The sequence below is a fragment of the Pavona decussata genome, unplaced genomic scaffold (assembly GCF_977016875.1).
Source record: "Pavona decussata unplaced genomic scaffold, jaPavDecu1.1 SCAFFOLD_192, whole genome shotgun sequence".
In the NCBI taxonomy this organism is placed as follows: Eukaryota; Metazoa; Cnidaria; class Anthozoa; order Scleractinia; family Agariciidae; genus Pavona; species Pavona decussata.
Genome location: NW_028145601.1, coordinates 741,528 through 756,516, shown reverse-complemented (window position 1 = coordinate 756,516; position 14,989 = coordinate 741,528). Strand labels below are relative to the sequence as shown.

The 14,989-nt window shown below is 41.0% G+C and overlaps 2 protein-coding genes across 2 annotated transcripts; one reads left to right on the top strand and one right to left on the bottom strand.

Annotated features, from left to right (window-relative positions):
• Positions 1-494: 494 nt before the first annotated feature.
• Positions 495-11,635, top strand: LOC146462044 (sodium- and chloride-dependent transporter XTRP3-like). The gene is made up of 10 exons (XM_085086123.1): positions 495-872; positions 2,661-2,988; positions 5,140-5,269; positions 5,375-5,485; positions 6,592-6,801; positions 7,403-7,498; positions 8,620-8,818; positions 9,360-9,519; positions 10,496-10,658; positions 11,367-11,635. The coding sequence occupies exons 1-10, from the start codon at positions 623-625 to the stop codon at positions 11,628-11,630; spliced, it is 1,911 nt and encodes a 636-aa protein (XP_084942249.1). The 5' UTR covers positions 495-622; the 3' UTR covers positions 11,631-11,635.
• A 1,304-nt stretch (positions 11,636-12,939) lies between these two features.
• On the bottom strand, positions 12,940-14,445 carry LOC146462043 (melatonin receptor type 1A-like). Its single transcript, XM_085086148.1, has one exon. The coding sequence runs from the start codon at positions 13,917-13,919 to the stop codon at positions 12,951-12,953; it is 969 nt and encodes a 322-aa protein (XP_084942274.1). The 5' UTR covers positions 13,920-14,445; the 3' UTR covers positions 12,940-12,950.
• Positions 14,446-14,989: the final 544 nt, after the last annotated feature.

Here is a 14,989-nt window from a genome sequence, read left to right as displayed (position 1 = left end):
GTCGTTCGCAAAATATTGTTCTTACCACTCAGGGCCCGGTTGTTCGAAAGCCGATTAACGCTAATCCACGATTAAAAGTCAACCGAGGTTTTCAGCTCACCCGTTAAAGTTGTTTTTAAGATCTAATTTTAAGCTAATAATAAAGAAAAGTTAAAGTCAAAACTGAGGGACAAGAATCTTTTTGAAAAATCTCTATTGTTTAGTAGTTAAACTCGAATCAAAGTTCTCGTTAATCCAGGATAAGCTTTCGAACAACTGGGCCCAGAAATAAAATTCATATCTTCGCACCACCGTGTAATACCCTCTATGTAATAATAACTTTATCAACGTGCCAACTGATCTAGTTTACAAAAATATGTAAACTTATTGAGGTCGCCTATCTTCGTATCTACGTTATTACAAATTGATTGTTATTATATGAGCGGATAAAACGGACACCAGACCATTCCCAGTGGGTGTTCAGAGTGAAGATTATCTTAGAATCAATGATTGACCATGACAATTTTGATTTGGAAACTTGAAAGCGTATGGTTATTTGTTGACGTGTAGTGTGCGCAGGTCACGGGGGTCTTATTGTAGTCCAGGCAGCTTGCATCGATCGTACTGCAAGAGTGCTGGCAAAATGTCGCAGAAAAACACGCAAAACGGACAGATTACTGTCACCGTCACTTCCCCAACAAACGAAGACCATGTCATAGCCGAGCAAGATGCGACGGAAAAAGACGAAAACGCGCCGCAAGTTGATGTTGTCGACGAGGAGAAAAGGAAAGGCTGGGGAAATAAAATGGAATACATACTCGCTACTGTAGGTTTTGCAGTTGGGCTCGGAAATGTCTGGCGATTCCCGTATTTGTGCCAGAAAAATGGCGGAGGTATGTGATTAAATGTTGTTCTTATTTGTTTTCATCAGGCTTTATTTCCAAGGTGCGTTTGACTGAAGCTTTCGGCTTCTGTTATATAAACCTTCCCCTGACTCCACAGGCACGCACGGGACCTAAAGTGGAGTCCAATTTCAGCTTTATGGAAATCTACATTATATGAAATGTACAGACGTTTGCCACTGAATTATTTTTTTGTGTCCTTACTTTTTTTTTGTAGAAATACTGTTTCAGAATAAAATTAAAACATACAAAATAGCCCAAGAACAGGAAATAAAGGAGGGGGAAAAATCCAGAAGCGTTTGTTCTGACTACAATAGCAGCAATTTGATCCCGGCGGAATTTGGTTCGTACAGTCAGTAACGATTTAGCTTTTGTTTTCATGTTTCCCTCTTCAAAAGCGTCACGAACTGTTCGCTGGTATAACATAATCTGGAGTTTATATTTGATTTTAACGCCACACTTTGAGATAATTTTAATTGTAGTAAAATGGCAAAGGAAGATAAGGTACGATTTAATTTCTCGCAGCTCTCTACATTAAAAAGTTTGAATGGGAAATTTAAAGACCATTTATTAAATGCATTTATGTAATTTTCAATCTTTCCTTTTGTTTGTTTACTTTTGGTTTTCGAAGCTGTGAAATCCATCTTGACTATCTTTCCGTAACCGAAATTATTAATCATCTCAGGCTTCAGTATGGCATTGTATTGTGCTCAAACAAAAAAAATTGTGCTCGTTCTAAAGGGATCGATTCACTGTCGATTGAATTGTAAGCAGTAATTTTACATATCTTCGGTTTTCGACCAATTATATCTTGCTTGTTCTAATGCGTCCATTCCTGAAGAAAATGTTCTTTCTACAGTTCAAACGGGAACGTAGACAGAAATACATACTATTAACTTGTGTTTGAACAGATTACTGAATAGGAGGTGTGAAATGTTCTCAAAATAATTCATAATTCATAAATACCGGATGTTTACCACATCACGTGCATGGGTTTAGATACCAATAAAAAACGGTGTGTACCACGTAACTATGCACATAAGTTATCACTCGCAAGTAAAAATTTTTATTTCATTAGTATTATGCTACACGACCATTTTTAATACTTTCAAATAAACAATTTTTAACCACAAAACGTGGGAAACCTAACTTAAGTTTCTGCCAAGTATCATCTGTGAAAGTCTTTACGCATGCTGACTGTTGACTTGAAAAGTAAAATGAATAACAAACATTTCAAATTTGCGTTCACAGTTACTGGTAAGCTTTACCTGTGGTTCTGTTCTAAGTAACATTCACGAACGGCCCCTTCATTGTCTTATAACGTGGGCTCATTTCTCGAGCAGCGGCTGGTAATCCAGCCTATTCTAGCGCGAGGTCTAGTAACAATTTCGAAGGATAAAGGATTCAGTTATTTTCACCTCTTATAATTTTAATATGCGCATTGTAGCTATTATAATTATGAACGCCGGCTAATTAAAGGAAATTCAGGAGCCCGTGTTATGAAATTCAAGAGTGGCAGTTTCCATGCGAGGCGACTTTCGTGTGCGCGTCTCTTTTCGCGTTCGACTATCCTTGGATTCCATGGGAAATAATCTAGCGAGCTGAGTTTATTTTAATATTACTTTTCCTGGTCTTGGTCGTCGTTATGTAAGGTACACCGGGGAGTACCCAGTATCTGATTGGTTTACTCGCTGCAGTCTCCCCCAGCACGTTTTGTTCACGTGATCTAGAATGAACCGTCAGCAGTTGTGAGCAATTCTTCATTCTTTTGTCCTTCAGGTGCCTTTCTGATCCCGTATCTCTTCAGTTTGATCGCACTGGGCATTCCGCTCTTTTTCATGGAGCTGGCGATCGGTCAAAGTTTGCGCAAGGGATCTGTTGGCGTGTGGAATGCTATTCACCCTTATCTGGGTGGAGTGGGGTTCGCTTCCGTCATGATATCATTCTTGGTGTGTATATATTACAACATGATTATCGCCTGGTGCTTCTACTACTTGTTCGCTTCTTTCCAAGACCCGCTTCCTTATGCTGATTGCCCAATGGTGGATAACGTTACGTTTGTGGAGGAATGTACGCTGGCGGGACGCACTCAGTACTATTGGTACAGGTAAGTGAGCCGTGTGGCGCATGTAAAGCGGCGTGCATGTAGGGTCGTACTTCCACTTAATTGGAGCGTTTTTCGTGAGTTTGCTGCTTTTGAGTAGTTAAGGTGACTCGACCCAGTAATTTTTTGGCGGTACCACCCTACTTTGAAGCTCTCTGGTATCCCCACCTTTGCTTTTATCGTAAGTTTAACACATAGAATGGATAACATATAGATCAATCTACAATATAGCAAAAAAATTTTGGCCATCGGAGTAAATGTCACGTGGTTATAGTGCCACGCCCCTTTGAGGTCTTGAGTCGAAATTCTGCTGTTGCCGGCTTTTTTTCGTGAGAATCTCTCGGCTACACATAGTGCGCATTAGTGCCTTGCGCTGAACAAAGTTTCAACAAAATCGCAAAGACCCAATTCGAGAAATTTAGCGCATCCCAAATTTAGGTCATAATTTATGTAAAAATGATAAGCACACTTTAAACGATTATATCTGATAAACTATGAGATTTACTCCTTTATTTTGGGGATCTTTATAACAGGTGGGCCCTTGCAAGTCAGCAGAAAGCTTTAGGGTGTTGTAAATGCGCCTGATTTCGAGCAATGCAAACATATAGAAATTATAGTTTTAGCTATTTGTTGACGCTTGTCAACGTTTCAGAGTCCTCCTCACAAAAAAAGCATTTTCTTAAAAATTCGTAAGTTTTTTTTCCTTCAATTTTTTTCAGGGCTACAATTGATTAACTAACTATCCGGATTCCGAATTTCATGGTCATTGAAAAACTGTGACATTATCTTCTATAAGCCCAAACTTGAGTAAACATTGAAGATTTTTAGCGTTTTGGCTGAGTTTGTGCTTTGGGAGTTTTCTATTGTTTTGAGTCTGTCATGATACAGCATTCTTGTTCAGCACGCGTGCAATGACCACGCTTGCCTGACTTCCGAATGCACTCATTGGACATTGAACGCGTGCTTAACAAGAATGCTGTATCATGACAGACTCAAAACAATAGAAAACTCCCAAAGCACAAACTCAGCCAAAACGCTAAAAATCTTCAATGTTTACTGAAGTTTGGGCGTATAGAAAATAATGTCACAGTTTTTCAATGACCATGGAATTCAGAATCCGGGTAGTTAGTCAATCAATTGTGGCCCTGAAAAAAATTGAAGGAAAAAAAACTACGAATTTTTAGGAAAATGCTTTTTTTGTGAGAAGGACTCTGAAATGCTGACAAGCGTCAACAAATAGCTAAAAGTATAATTTCTATATGTTTGCATCGCTCGAAATCGCGCGCATTTACAAGGCCCTTAAGCTTTTTGCTGATTTGCAAGGACCCATCTGTTATAAAGATCCCCAAAATAAAGGAATAAATCTCATAGTTTATTAGATATAATCGTGTAAAGTTTGCTTACCATTTTTACATAAATTATGACCTAAATTTGGGAAGCGCTAAATTTCTCGAATTGGGTCTTTGCGATTTGTTGAAACTTTGTTCAGCGCAAGGCACTAATGCTCACTATGTGTAGCCGAGAGATTCTCTCGAAAAAAAGCCGGCAACAGCAGAATTTCGACTCCGACCTCAAAGAGGCGTGGCACTATAACCACGTGACATTTACTCCGATGGCCAAAATTTTTTTGCTATATTGTAGATTGATCTATATGTTATCCATTCTGTGTGTTAAACTTACGATAAAAGCAAAGGTGGGGATACCAGAGAGCTTCAAAGTAGGGTGGTACCGCCAAAAAATAACTGGGTCGAGTCACCTTAAACGTATACTGTAAATGGGCTACGAGAACACGCGGAACAGGCGCCTGTTCTCGCAGGCTAAATACTGTTATGGAGGAAAGGGAAACTAAACTAGTATTGAAGGATTTCACCAAGAATATAAGATAAGATGTTAATAGATCTGGTTTGATACAAGCCGTTTCCTCTATAGCCTGCCAGAGAAGACGCCTTTCCAGCCAGATCACATGTCCTTTTAGCTGTTTAACACCACCCAGTTCATACGCTGGCAGGTACAGGCACAAACTCCGTCTGTCAGAGTATTTTGCCTTGTGCTGTTTTCCTCTTCTCACTTCTCACAGTGGTAATTATAGTGTAGGAAGTTTTTCATCAACTCTTTTGCTTAGTCACGTACTTTTCATTTCTATTGTTTGCACAGGACTGCATTGGACATAACGCCATCTATTAACGAAAGCGGAGGACTCTTGTGGCACTTATGCCTGGTGTTGCTGTTGTCGTGGCTTGTGGTATTCCTGTGCATGATGCGTGGAGTGGAATCTGCTGGAAAGGTAACAACGCTACTTATTGGGCGCTGTTATTTTTGTTGTATTGAATGCTTCAGGGAAATATCAAGGGTAGAATTCGATGACTCCAACTTTCCTTGTTGTTTGCAGGCTGTCTACTTCACCGCTACCTTCCCATATGTTGTGTTGATCATCTTCTTCGGTCGTGGCATCAGTTTGCCAGGATCTGGTGATGGAATCAAGCATATGTTTACTCCTCAGGTAACAAAATCCTTACGACGTAAAGGTAGCCTGTATATTAAGCGTTACCATGGGGTTTTGTTCGTTTTTCGCTGTGTGAACGAGGGAAAATTGGAACAGGGCGAAAAATAACGCACATCCGCGCAGTCAAAAAGCGAAAAATGTGGGCTAACTTAAACGTGATTGGTTCCTAACCTGTTTTAACGTGGACATATGAGGATTTTTTCTTCCGCTTGTAAGTTTAAGTCCTTTGCTTGACTCTCTCCAAGAAAGCATACGTCAGGAGACAACAGGACGGCTTGAACAACGGTTCGTCGTATACGAAAACTCGAGTTCTAAAAACAAAAGGTCAGGAGCGAGTTTGGAGAATTAGAGGACTCTAGCTCATGCGTGAGGCTCGCGCGTGAGTACTGTTTAAGAAGTGAAGTATGCATGCGGCTAAGAAAGATTACCTCCCCTTAGTTCGGCATAGAGTAAAAATCACTCTGCTTTTCCGCGAGTTAGTACGGCGCTACATTGAAAACAAGGTGGAATGAGTGTTAGTGTGGAGAGCGAGACTGAGGAGATTTTCTCTCGCCCCATCAGCGGCCTCACGAGTCGATACTGAAGGCTGTTTTCAAGTCTGTGTTCCTTGTGCGGGTTGTTTCAGTTGTGCTCACTCTGATACTGACCAGTCAGTAGTAGTTTATTTGTAAATACTGTTAGAAATCTATTTAGCAGAAATTGTTGAGAAATAATCCCTAATTATTTATAAGTTCATTGTTTGTGTTACGTGCCCTATAAAACTTTAAGGTATTGGGTTCTAAAAAAGAATTAGACCATATATACCCATCGTACTAACAACTTTTTTCCCTGCTAGCAAAGGTCTCTGACGAACTTTTAAGCAACTTTCCTCTTTGCTGTTTTACTGTTGGGCATGAACAATCATCTGCCGAACTACATCCAGCTCAAAAATCCATTCTTTGTCTTGCTTTATCCCACGTTCATAAATGTTTAGCCAACTAACTGGCGGGTTATTCCTCGCGCGGTCTACCCAGCGGCGGGTGATTTTGCGCAACAAAAGACAATTGATACATATTCATCGCATTAGGTTCCTATTTTTACGAGCTCACTTTTTCATTTGGCAGTTTGACAAACTCACAGATCCTCAGGTTTGGTTAGAGGCGGCCACACAGATATTCTACTCCCTCGGCGTTGCGTTCGGAGGTCTTATCGCCATGTCCAGCTACAACGATGTGCATAACAACTGCATGAAGGACGCCATCTTGGTCTCCACCATCAACTGTGGCACCTCCATATTTGCAACAATTGTTATTTTTTCAATTCTTGGATTCAAGGTGCGAACGGCAGAAAGTAATTTTATTTTATAGCTGAACTGGTCTACGTTGAAAAGGAGCATTCTTATTGGCTCCCTGAGCGGTCCGAATTTTCCTATACGGACTGCTAAGATGGACCGCTTGCGTTACAACATACGTTTGAAAGGAACAAAGTGTTTCAATTCATCTTTGACAAAAAACAAAGCAAAAATGTTTTAAATTAAACTTACGAAGTAGGAACTGTTCAAACCTTCCCGTCGGAGTTTTACTAAGAGAGCGACGGATTTATTATCCAGACGAAAACAATAAACCAGTTTCACGCGGACCTGAAAGCAACAATGCGAAAGTCTATATAATAAAAACCTTATTGAACTAGCTTTTTCGGCCCGTATTGGATAAAAAAATTGATCTCGTCTTGCTGCGTCTTTTCCCGTGTTTTCACCGATTTCAAATTTTCCCGCTAATTTGTAACGTACTTGAGTTTGAAGTTCTATCGTTCTACTTGTGGCCGTTTTGTGTGGGCGTAGTAATTGCATTGAAAGCTTTTTTGTACAGTTTGTGACTGCCTAATTCATGACATTAATTTTTACTTATAAACAGTACTTTTTTAAATAACATACAGGCCCATCATTCGTACCATGAATGTTTGGAAATTTTTGGAGGGAATAGCACGAACGTGGCTGAACATTGCAAGGATCTGGAGTTTTGGCTTTCAGAGGTGAGGCGAACAATTTTTTCACTTTATATTTCTTGTGAGTTTTAGTGAACTGTCCAGTTCACTTCTCGGACAACAACTTTAAACTACTTTTCTTTCTGCGTACTGCACGAGAGAGATCCGAGGAGCTCATCTCAAATAAGCTCTCACGTGTCACTCAGAATCTAGGGGCGCTTTCCATTGGTCAGAACTGGCCGGTCGGCATTCCATTTACAGACTCACCGGTCTGACCTGCCAGTCTGTAAATGGAATGCGCCCCTGGATTCCAACTCAGAACTTTGCTGGAAACTTCACTGCAAGGGGGAGGGGGGGGGGGGAGGGGGGGAAGGAAGGGGAAGAGGGGTGTCGCTACCCAAGAGTCACTAGTCTGACACCCTATAGAGTGCGTGCACGACGGCCATGTTGGAGGACCAAAACAATACAATGATTTTCCTTTGGGAAATATATTCTATTTTATGCCAACATCTTCTATTGTTTTAGTCCTCCAACATGGCTGCCGTGCACACACTCTATAGCTAAATACTATGGAGTTCACTGCACTTCTTGAGTACCGTCATGTTTCGATCTAGCGGGCCCCTTTCTAATCAGTGCTTTCCTTCTGAAGGGGTCAGATAATACTCCCCCCTGTAAAGCTGCATGACAGAAAAGAGTGAGCATAAACTACTTAAGCCCTGTCCCCACCCCTTCGCCTTGTCCGATTAGTGTCTCCTCTGCGACAAATTGCTACCATTCTTACTGTTTTAGTCTTAGATGTTCTTGTTAAAAAGAAATAGCACCCTGTCCTTAATGAGCTTCCTGCCTCCTTTCAACTCCCAAAGTTAAAGCGCCCGGCGTTAAATCCAATCGGTATTAGAGAGATTAAACATTACGTTTACGGCAAACGGTAAACGTGAGATTCGCGTTTATGGAAAAAATGAGTACTTAGATGAAAAAAAGTACAAGATTACAAGATAATTCTGACCTTTTATGCTAACGCAAAGCTACTCAATTTTTCTGAGAAACTTAAAACAGAGAGTGGCAAATGTTGTGTAAACATGGTCTCGTGGTCATTTCTGCCAATTGCCGTTTGCCGCAATTGCAAACGTGGTGCTTAATCTCGCGATCTTCTTTTCTCGTGCCCTTAGTCTGCTCAAGGTCCTGGTCTGACGTTTATTGCCTTTACTGAAGCCATAGTGAAGATGCCTGTGTCGCCCCTGTGGGCTGTGCTGTTTTTCTGTATGCTGCTCACACTCGGTCTTGGCAGTATGTTTGGAACAATGGAGGGGGTTCTCACTCCATTGTTTGACTTGAAAATTGTGCCTTGGAGAAAGGAGATCCTTACTGGTGAGTTGACACATCTTCGATGTAGATCATATCTTCGGTCAATTTTAGGAAAGTCAGACGAGACCACTGCGTGGAGTCTGAGACACATAAGGTGTACGCGTTGAATTTCCGCATGACAAGGGGTGATTAATTAAAAAATCACTTTATTTAAGTAATGTATTTGGCGCAGAGCACTAATTAGCGACACTTTGCGGACCGAATTGGAATTTAGAAATGTTGGGTTTTGAGGAGAGGGGACAACCGGAGTACCCGGATAAAAACCTCCAGAAGCAAGAACGAGAACCAACAACAAACTCAACCCACATATGGTGGGAGGCAAATGTTCTAACAAGCCAAAGGAAAGGAGGGAGGGAAAGAAGGAGAGAGGGGGAAGGGAGAGAAGGAAGAAAGGAAGGATGGAAGGAACATTCGGGTTCCTAAGGGTTGCTCGGCCTTCTCAAGTGCTCTATGGAGCACGATTAGTAAACAGCAGATATTAGAATACCGATTGGAGCAAAGATTACCAGTTAATATCTGTATGTTTCACTTTAATTTCTTTCAGCAATCGTGACCGTGGTAAGTTTTTTGATTGGCTTACTGTTTTGTCAGAGGTCTGGAGAATACTGGCTACAGATGTTTGATACCTTCAGTGGCACCATCCCCCTGCTGTTCATCAATCTCTGTGAGCTCATTGCTGTGCAGTACATATATGGTACATCAAAGTAAGTATGCAGACAGCAACTCTTCCCTCTCTCCTCCGCAGAGGCCTTTAGCGCTCGAGTGGAGACAAATAAGGAGAGTAAAATAAAGACGAGCCGTTTTTCCTCTTCCCCCGGGTCCCTTTTTCTCCATTTCAGTATTTCTTCCCCGATTTGTCATTCCCCTTTATGAAGGGGCCTCTGTGGAGGTAAGAGCACACTTCCCATCAGTACCAGGGAACCGGCCGCCCTGTCCAGCCTCATTCGCAGACCTCATTGCACTTATCGATTGAGCGTGGGAGGCCTGGAACTGAACTCGATAGCGCGAGGCGACCCAATCTCGTACCCAGAGTCTTCAGGCTTTTTGGTCTGCGGGGCAACGCCGGGAAGACTCTGGAGACATCGAATTTTATTACCGCAGGATTTCTGCGGTAAAACAATGGAAACCGTTACGGAACAGCCAATCAAAAAATTTGAATTTTTTCGATGTCCCCAGAGTCTTCCCGGCGTTGCCCCGCTGACCAAAAAGCCTGAAGACTCTGGGTACGAGATTGGAGGCGACCGTAGCGCGTCTTCCCTATTTCCTTCTTTATTTTAGGAGGTTCGAATGTTTGTGTTTGTGATTAATTACCTATAAAATCCTGATGTGTGTTCGTGAGCACTTGAACAAAAGTTATAAGGCAGTTCTTGCAATATATGGTGTTGTTTGTTTTAAAGATTTTTACTTCCATAAAAGTTTACGGGTTTTATTAAATTTGATCTTGAACCCTCTTTGATTACGTTCAAGTTAATGACTTTTTGCGGAAGGGAGGGGGGGAGGGGATTACATTAGTTTTCTCAGTCACGTGCCAAATTACGTCCGAGGAGCCTTAATTCCTGTTGGGAAGCACCAGCTAAATAGGTCACCATCTTTATTTTCACCTGGCTGCTTTGGAAATTAATTAAGGGGGCTCTCGATCATTTTGTGTGATTGTTTGTTTACATGTTTTCCTTTTCTAAGGTTTGAGGATGATATTGAGTACATGTTAGGGCGCCGCCCTGGTTGGTATTGGAAAATCACCTGGCGTTATTTGGCACCGGTTCTTGTGTTCGGCATTTTAGTAGCAAGTCTCGTCAACATGGGAATCAAACCGATTGTTTACTCTGCTTGGCATCCTGAACTAGTAAGTACGGCACCTTTCTTGCTTTCTTGTGAGAAGACAAAACCGAAACGGCACCGAAACATTACATTATGTAAGCCTGCCAGAATTGGCTAGATTGTGCGAAACAACTATAAGGGAAAGCGTTGAGGATCCTTTCTTCTTTGTTTTCTCCTCACAAGTTATGTTTTATCGTACCTCATCTTAGCTTCTTTCTGCCGCAATCTGAAATTCTTATACAAGCCAATGTTATGCATTCATCGGCAGAAACAGTGAAGTATTAGCCCGAGTGAGCCGAGGGGGATTTGCTTTGAGGGTGTTCCACCGCAAACTCTTGGGTGCATTTTGCTGCCAACTGAATTGTTGCAAACCCGAACAACATTACGTTGGACAACTTTAAGTGGGATAACGAGAACATGATGTACTACGATACAGCAATAGAAAAAAAAATTCTTTGCACACTTCTTTTTACTTTTTATTTTAAGTTAAAGCAACTGTGTTCTTCAAATTTACCCTACCGGGTAGGCGCGTCAAACGGGCCACTAGAGCCAGGGTCATTTTGACGTTATTATTTGATAAAAATTTGTACGAATATAGAGTCATTATGGCCGTCAAGAAATATGTACAAGTTCATCGAAATGCGCCAAATTTAGCGCTTTCAAGACAGTCCAGTAGACAGCAATCAAGAAGATCGATAAAAAGTTTCTAACGAAATCATCATTTCATCAACAGGCAAACGTCGTTGCCACTGCGTATCCTAGTTGGGGATATGTTGTCATCGTTCTTTTGATTCTTGCATCAACATCCTTTATCCCGATCGTTTTTGTATTGCGGAGGTTCGGTTTTACCACCTACCAGAAAAGCGCGCCAAAACCGGGCCGGGATGACGTGTTACCGCCAGGTGTTATGACTCCAACAATGTCACGTGTTGCCCTGCATCTGACCGAGGAACCAATGGCTGGTACAGACTCCGACTTTGACGCAAAGTTGGAATGATAAAGATTGCAATGAGATGATCACGCGACCTATGATTTGTAACTTGGCTCTGTGTGTCTTTCTTACGTTTTTAGAGCGGTTTTTAAATTGATTGCCGAACAAAGAATTGCCATAAGCTTCGAGTAGTTGCTAGACCAAGTCATTTTGTCGTCTCTTGCAGATTTTCTTCGAGTTTTTATTGGTTTATTTTGTTCTTTGTGTGTGTTTTCATTGACCAGGCTGTTTACTTTGGTTTCGTTTTCATGACAAAACCGCTCTTTAGTTTCAATTTGCTTGCTATTGACAAACGTTGCAGATTATTTTAACATTGAAAAGTCGATTTTCTTTACGCAAAAATCCAACAATTTCTGCCGTACAGAAAGAATTTATATATGGCTAACCTCGATTTTCCGTCCAACATTTGATATTTTGAAAAGTGACATAAAATACGAACTACAACTACAAACCTTTCTGAAATTTTCAGTTTTGCAATTCGCAATTTAATTTTGTACGTAGAAAGATGGAAAAAAGAGGAGATCCAAACAAAGAAATCAGTTGTCAAATTTATTTACAATGTACGCTTCACATGTGCAAATAGAAAGCTAAACTAAGACAAGCTATTGAAGAGTGTTTCCGATCCCAATAAAGCTACATGCCAACTTATAACCTTTATGAAACTGTGAAACGTTTTAAACTCTATTCGTATAATAATATTAGGGAAAATGATCACCAAAGTGCACCATCATCTAACCTTCCAAAATATTTCATGAGAACTCGTTCGTACTTGTGGTCCCATACAATGATCTCTCCCCTTCAATACTGTGGTGCGCCCTTGAAAAGATCACGATTTTGTGTTAAAAGGAAAAGGAGTTTTCAAGCGAAACAATATGATAAAATAGTTGACTGATGCTTGCAGAGTAGTTTCCCGCTGTCAGTTAAAATTTCGACCATTTTAAACATTTCCAAAAAATTTCACAGTCTAGACCAACAACTGTTAAGGTTTCTCTCATATTAGTAAATCCCTAGTATTAGCTAGTTTGGGTCATTTATTTGAACATAACCACTTGAAATCCCCTTTAATTATTTCTTGAAAGCACCTACATTTAATTATCGGATACAAACCAGCGTTAATCTCATCTGAGAGACTAAATAAATTTGTCTACCTGTAGTATTTTTACGTTTGGAAAAAGTGTTCTGTCTGAAGCCTCTCCACTTCTTTTAACTTGGACTAGACGTTGCCACAATGTTTTTTGTCCTTCTCGTTGCTTGCTTTGATCACCATTTCGCGCGGAAGTCCCAATCTTCTCTGAACGTTCAGACAGTTGGGAGGATAAGAGCAATCTAAGTTGCTGACAACGTTATCGTTGGCTCTTGAACCTGTCGGGTGCACCATTGGAACAAAACCTTGGAGTATTCCTTTCGAAATCGCTTGTTGACAAGCGCGTAGATAAATGGGTTGATAGTGGAGGACAAAAACACCATGAAAGTATAGAACAAGTACAGTTGTCGTGGAAGAGTTAGAGCACCTGTCGCCACGTCAATAGTGTCCATCACTAAAACGGGAAGCCAACATAATGCAAAGCCGACCAGGACAACAAGAAGGGTTTTAGTGATGTTTGCCTCTTGCACGTTCGACCTGGATGTTGTGAGCTCGTGACCTTTTCCCGACAGCACACGGTTGCGTCGCCGCACCCTTCGAAAAACGCGCCAGTAGCAGAAACAAATGGTAGAAGTTGGAAGACCAATGAACACGACATCAAGGCAAATGGTATAGGCGATGTTGATCTCGAAGGGGTAGACGCACAGAACTTTGCCGGGTTGGAAAGCGTAGTCGTCAGCTCCAAACACGAGCGGTGGAACGGAGAAACAAAACGCGGTCAGCCAGACGATGGCCAGATAGCCTAGCGTCTTTCTAGTCGAAAATACCGTGCGGTAGTCGTTGTTTTTCACGACGCAGTAATATCTGTTGATAGCGATTACAGATAATGTGTTGAGAGATGCAGTGGCGAAGGTTATGACACAGAAACCTTGGAAAAGGCAAACTGGTCGACTGTAAAGCCACACCCCGGTGATAAGCGCGCCAGCCGACAACGGCATCACTGTCAAAGCTACGAGAAGATCGGTCGAGGCTAAGGCGACAATTAGGAGATCTGTTATGGTGAGGCGTTGGCGACTTCTGTAAGCCACAGCAAAGACTAGACCATTACCTACTAGGGCTGTGATATCCACTAGTAAAAGGGCGGTTGCTTCGACGACAATGAGAAAATCTGCCCTTTCAGCGTTGTATTGCGCCAGACGTTCTTCATCCATCGGCACTTTGACCAAGACCGCAGGAGTCTTTTTTGTCAAAACTAGAAAAGATGTATCAGTTTTTGTAAACGGCAAGACGGTTTTCGCTGTTTTCCTGTTGTCTATTTATGTTTTTCCTTTCCAGTAATTTTAAATGATCTTCTTCTCTTTGGACTTTGTTCAGGATACGAATATCGAATATCACATTTTAAGGTCGAGCTCGGAATTCAAATCCGTTTCGATTTCACAGGAGATCTTTACAACAATAAACGCTGACTTTTATCACAAAATTGCTTTTCTTATCTCTTACTTCCAATTCAGATTAGAAATAGGAACTTTAAATCTCTGTTACGTCGGAGTCGGATTTGATATTGAGACTTTGACACTGGAGTTGAACAAAAGAGGTTAACCGCTCGATAAATTATTGAGTTTCAAATTGGGAAGTGTGCGCTTGCGAATACGAAATATTTCAGCTTTGACGGTTTTCCCGTTTAATTAATATTAAAACAGTGAATCGCCTTTGAAACTTAGTCATCATACTAAAATAATTATCCCAAAATACTTGCCGACGAAATGTAAGGTGCATACTTAATTCTATAAAATTTCTCTTCCCTCGACAATGTACACAAACACGACAGCTTCATTAGAACAAGGATTAAACTAAAATGAATTAAATCCCGCAGATGCTTTTCTACTCTACGTTTCTCACGACACTTACGTATTTAAATTAAAAACAGAAACTTTATTAGTTTTCACTCCTTGTAACACGTCCTTGGAAAAATCATTCGTTGTAGTTGATTAGATGTATGTGCGTGCAAATTTTACAGTATTAACTCCTAAATAACAGTTGATCGTCTATTGTTTTTAAATGTTTAGAGGAACCATCTGCCAGCTTTATATCTGCACAAGCCTTGAGTCAATAGTTTCTCTTGTATTACTTATCGGCTCTTTCTGGGTGTTCCTCCAAACACAAACAAACACTCGAAATAATCTTCAATTTTTGTTGTTGGATGACAATCGGCGACTATAATAGGGATCAAGGATCGGGGTGGGATTTTTATCAAGGATCAGTTACGATCGGGATGCGATAG

Bases quoted from the DNA above. Each gene is read 5' to 3' on its own strand.
- LOC146462044 (XM_085086123.1), top strand. From the start codon at position 623: ATGTCGCAGAAAAACACGCAAAACGGACAGATTACTGTCACCGTCACT. The intron at 8,819-9,359 runs GTGAGTTGACAC...AATTTCTTTCAG, and splicing joins GAGAAAGGAGATCCTTACTG to CAATCGTGACCGTGGTAAGT. The intron at 10,659-11,366 runs GTAAGTACGGCA...TTTCATCAACAG, and splicing joins CTGCTTGGCATCCTGAACTA to GCAAACGTCGTTGCCACTGC.
- LOC146462043 (XM_085086148.1), bottom strand. From the start codon at position 13,919: ATGGATGAAGAACGTCTGGCGCAATACAACGCTGAAAGGGCAGATTTT.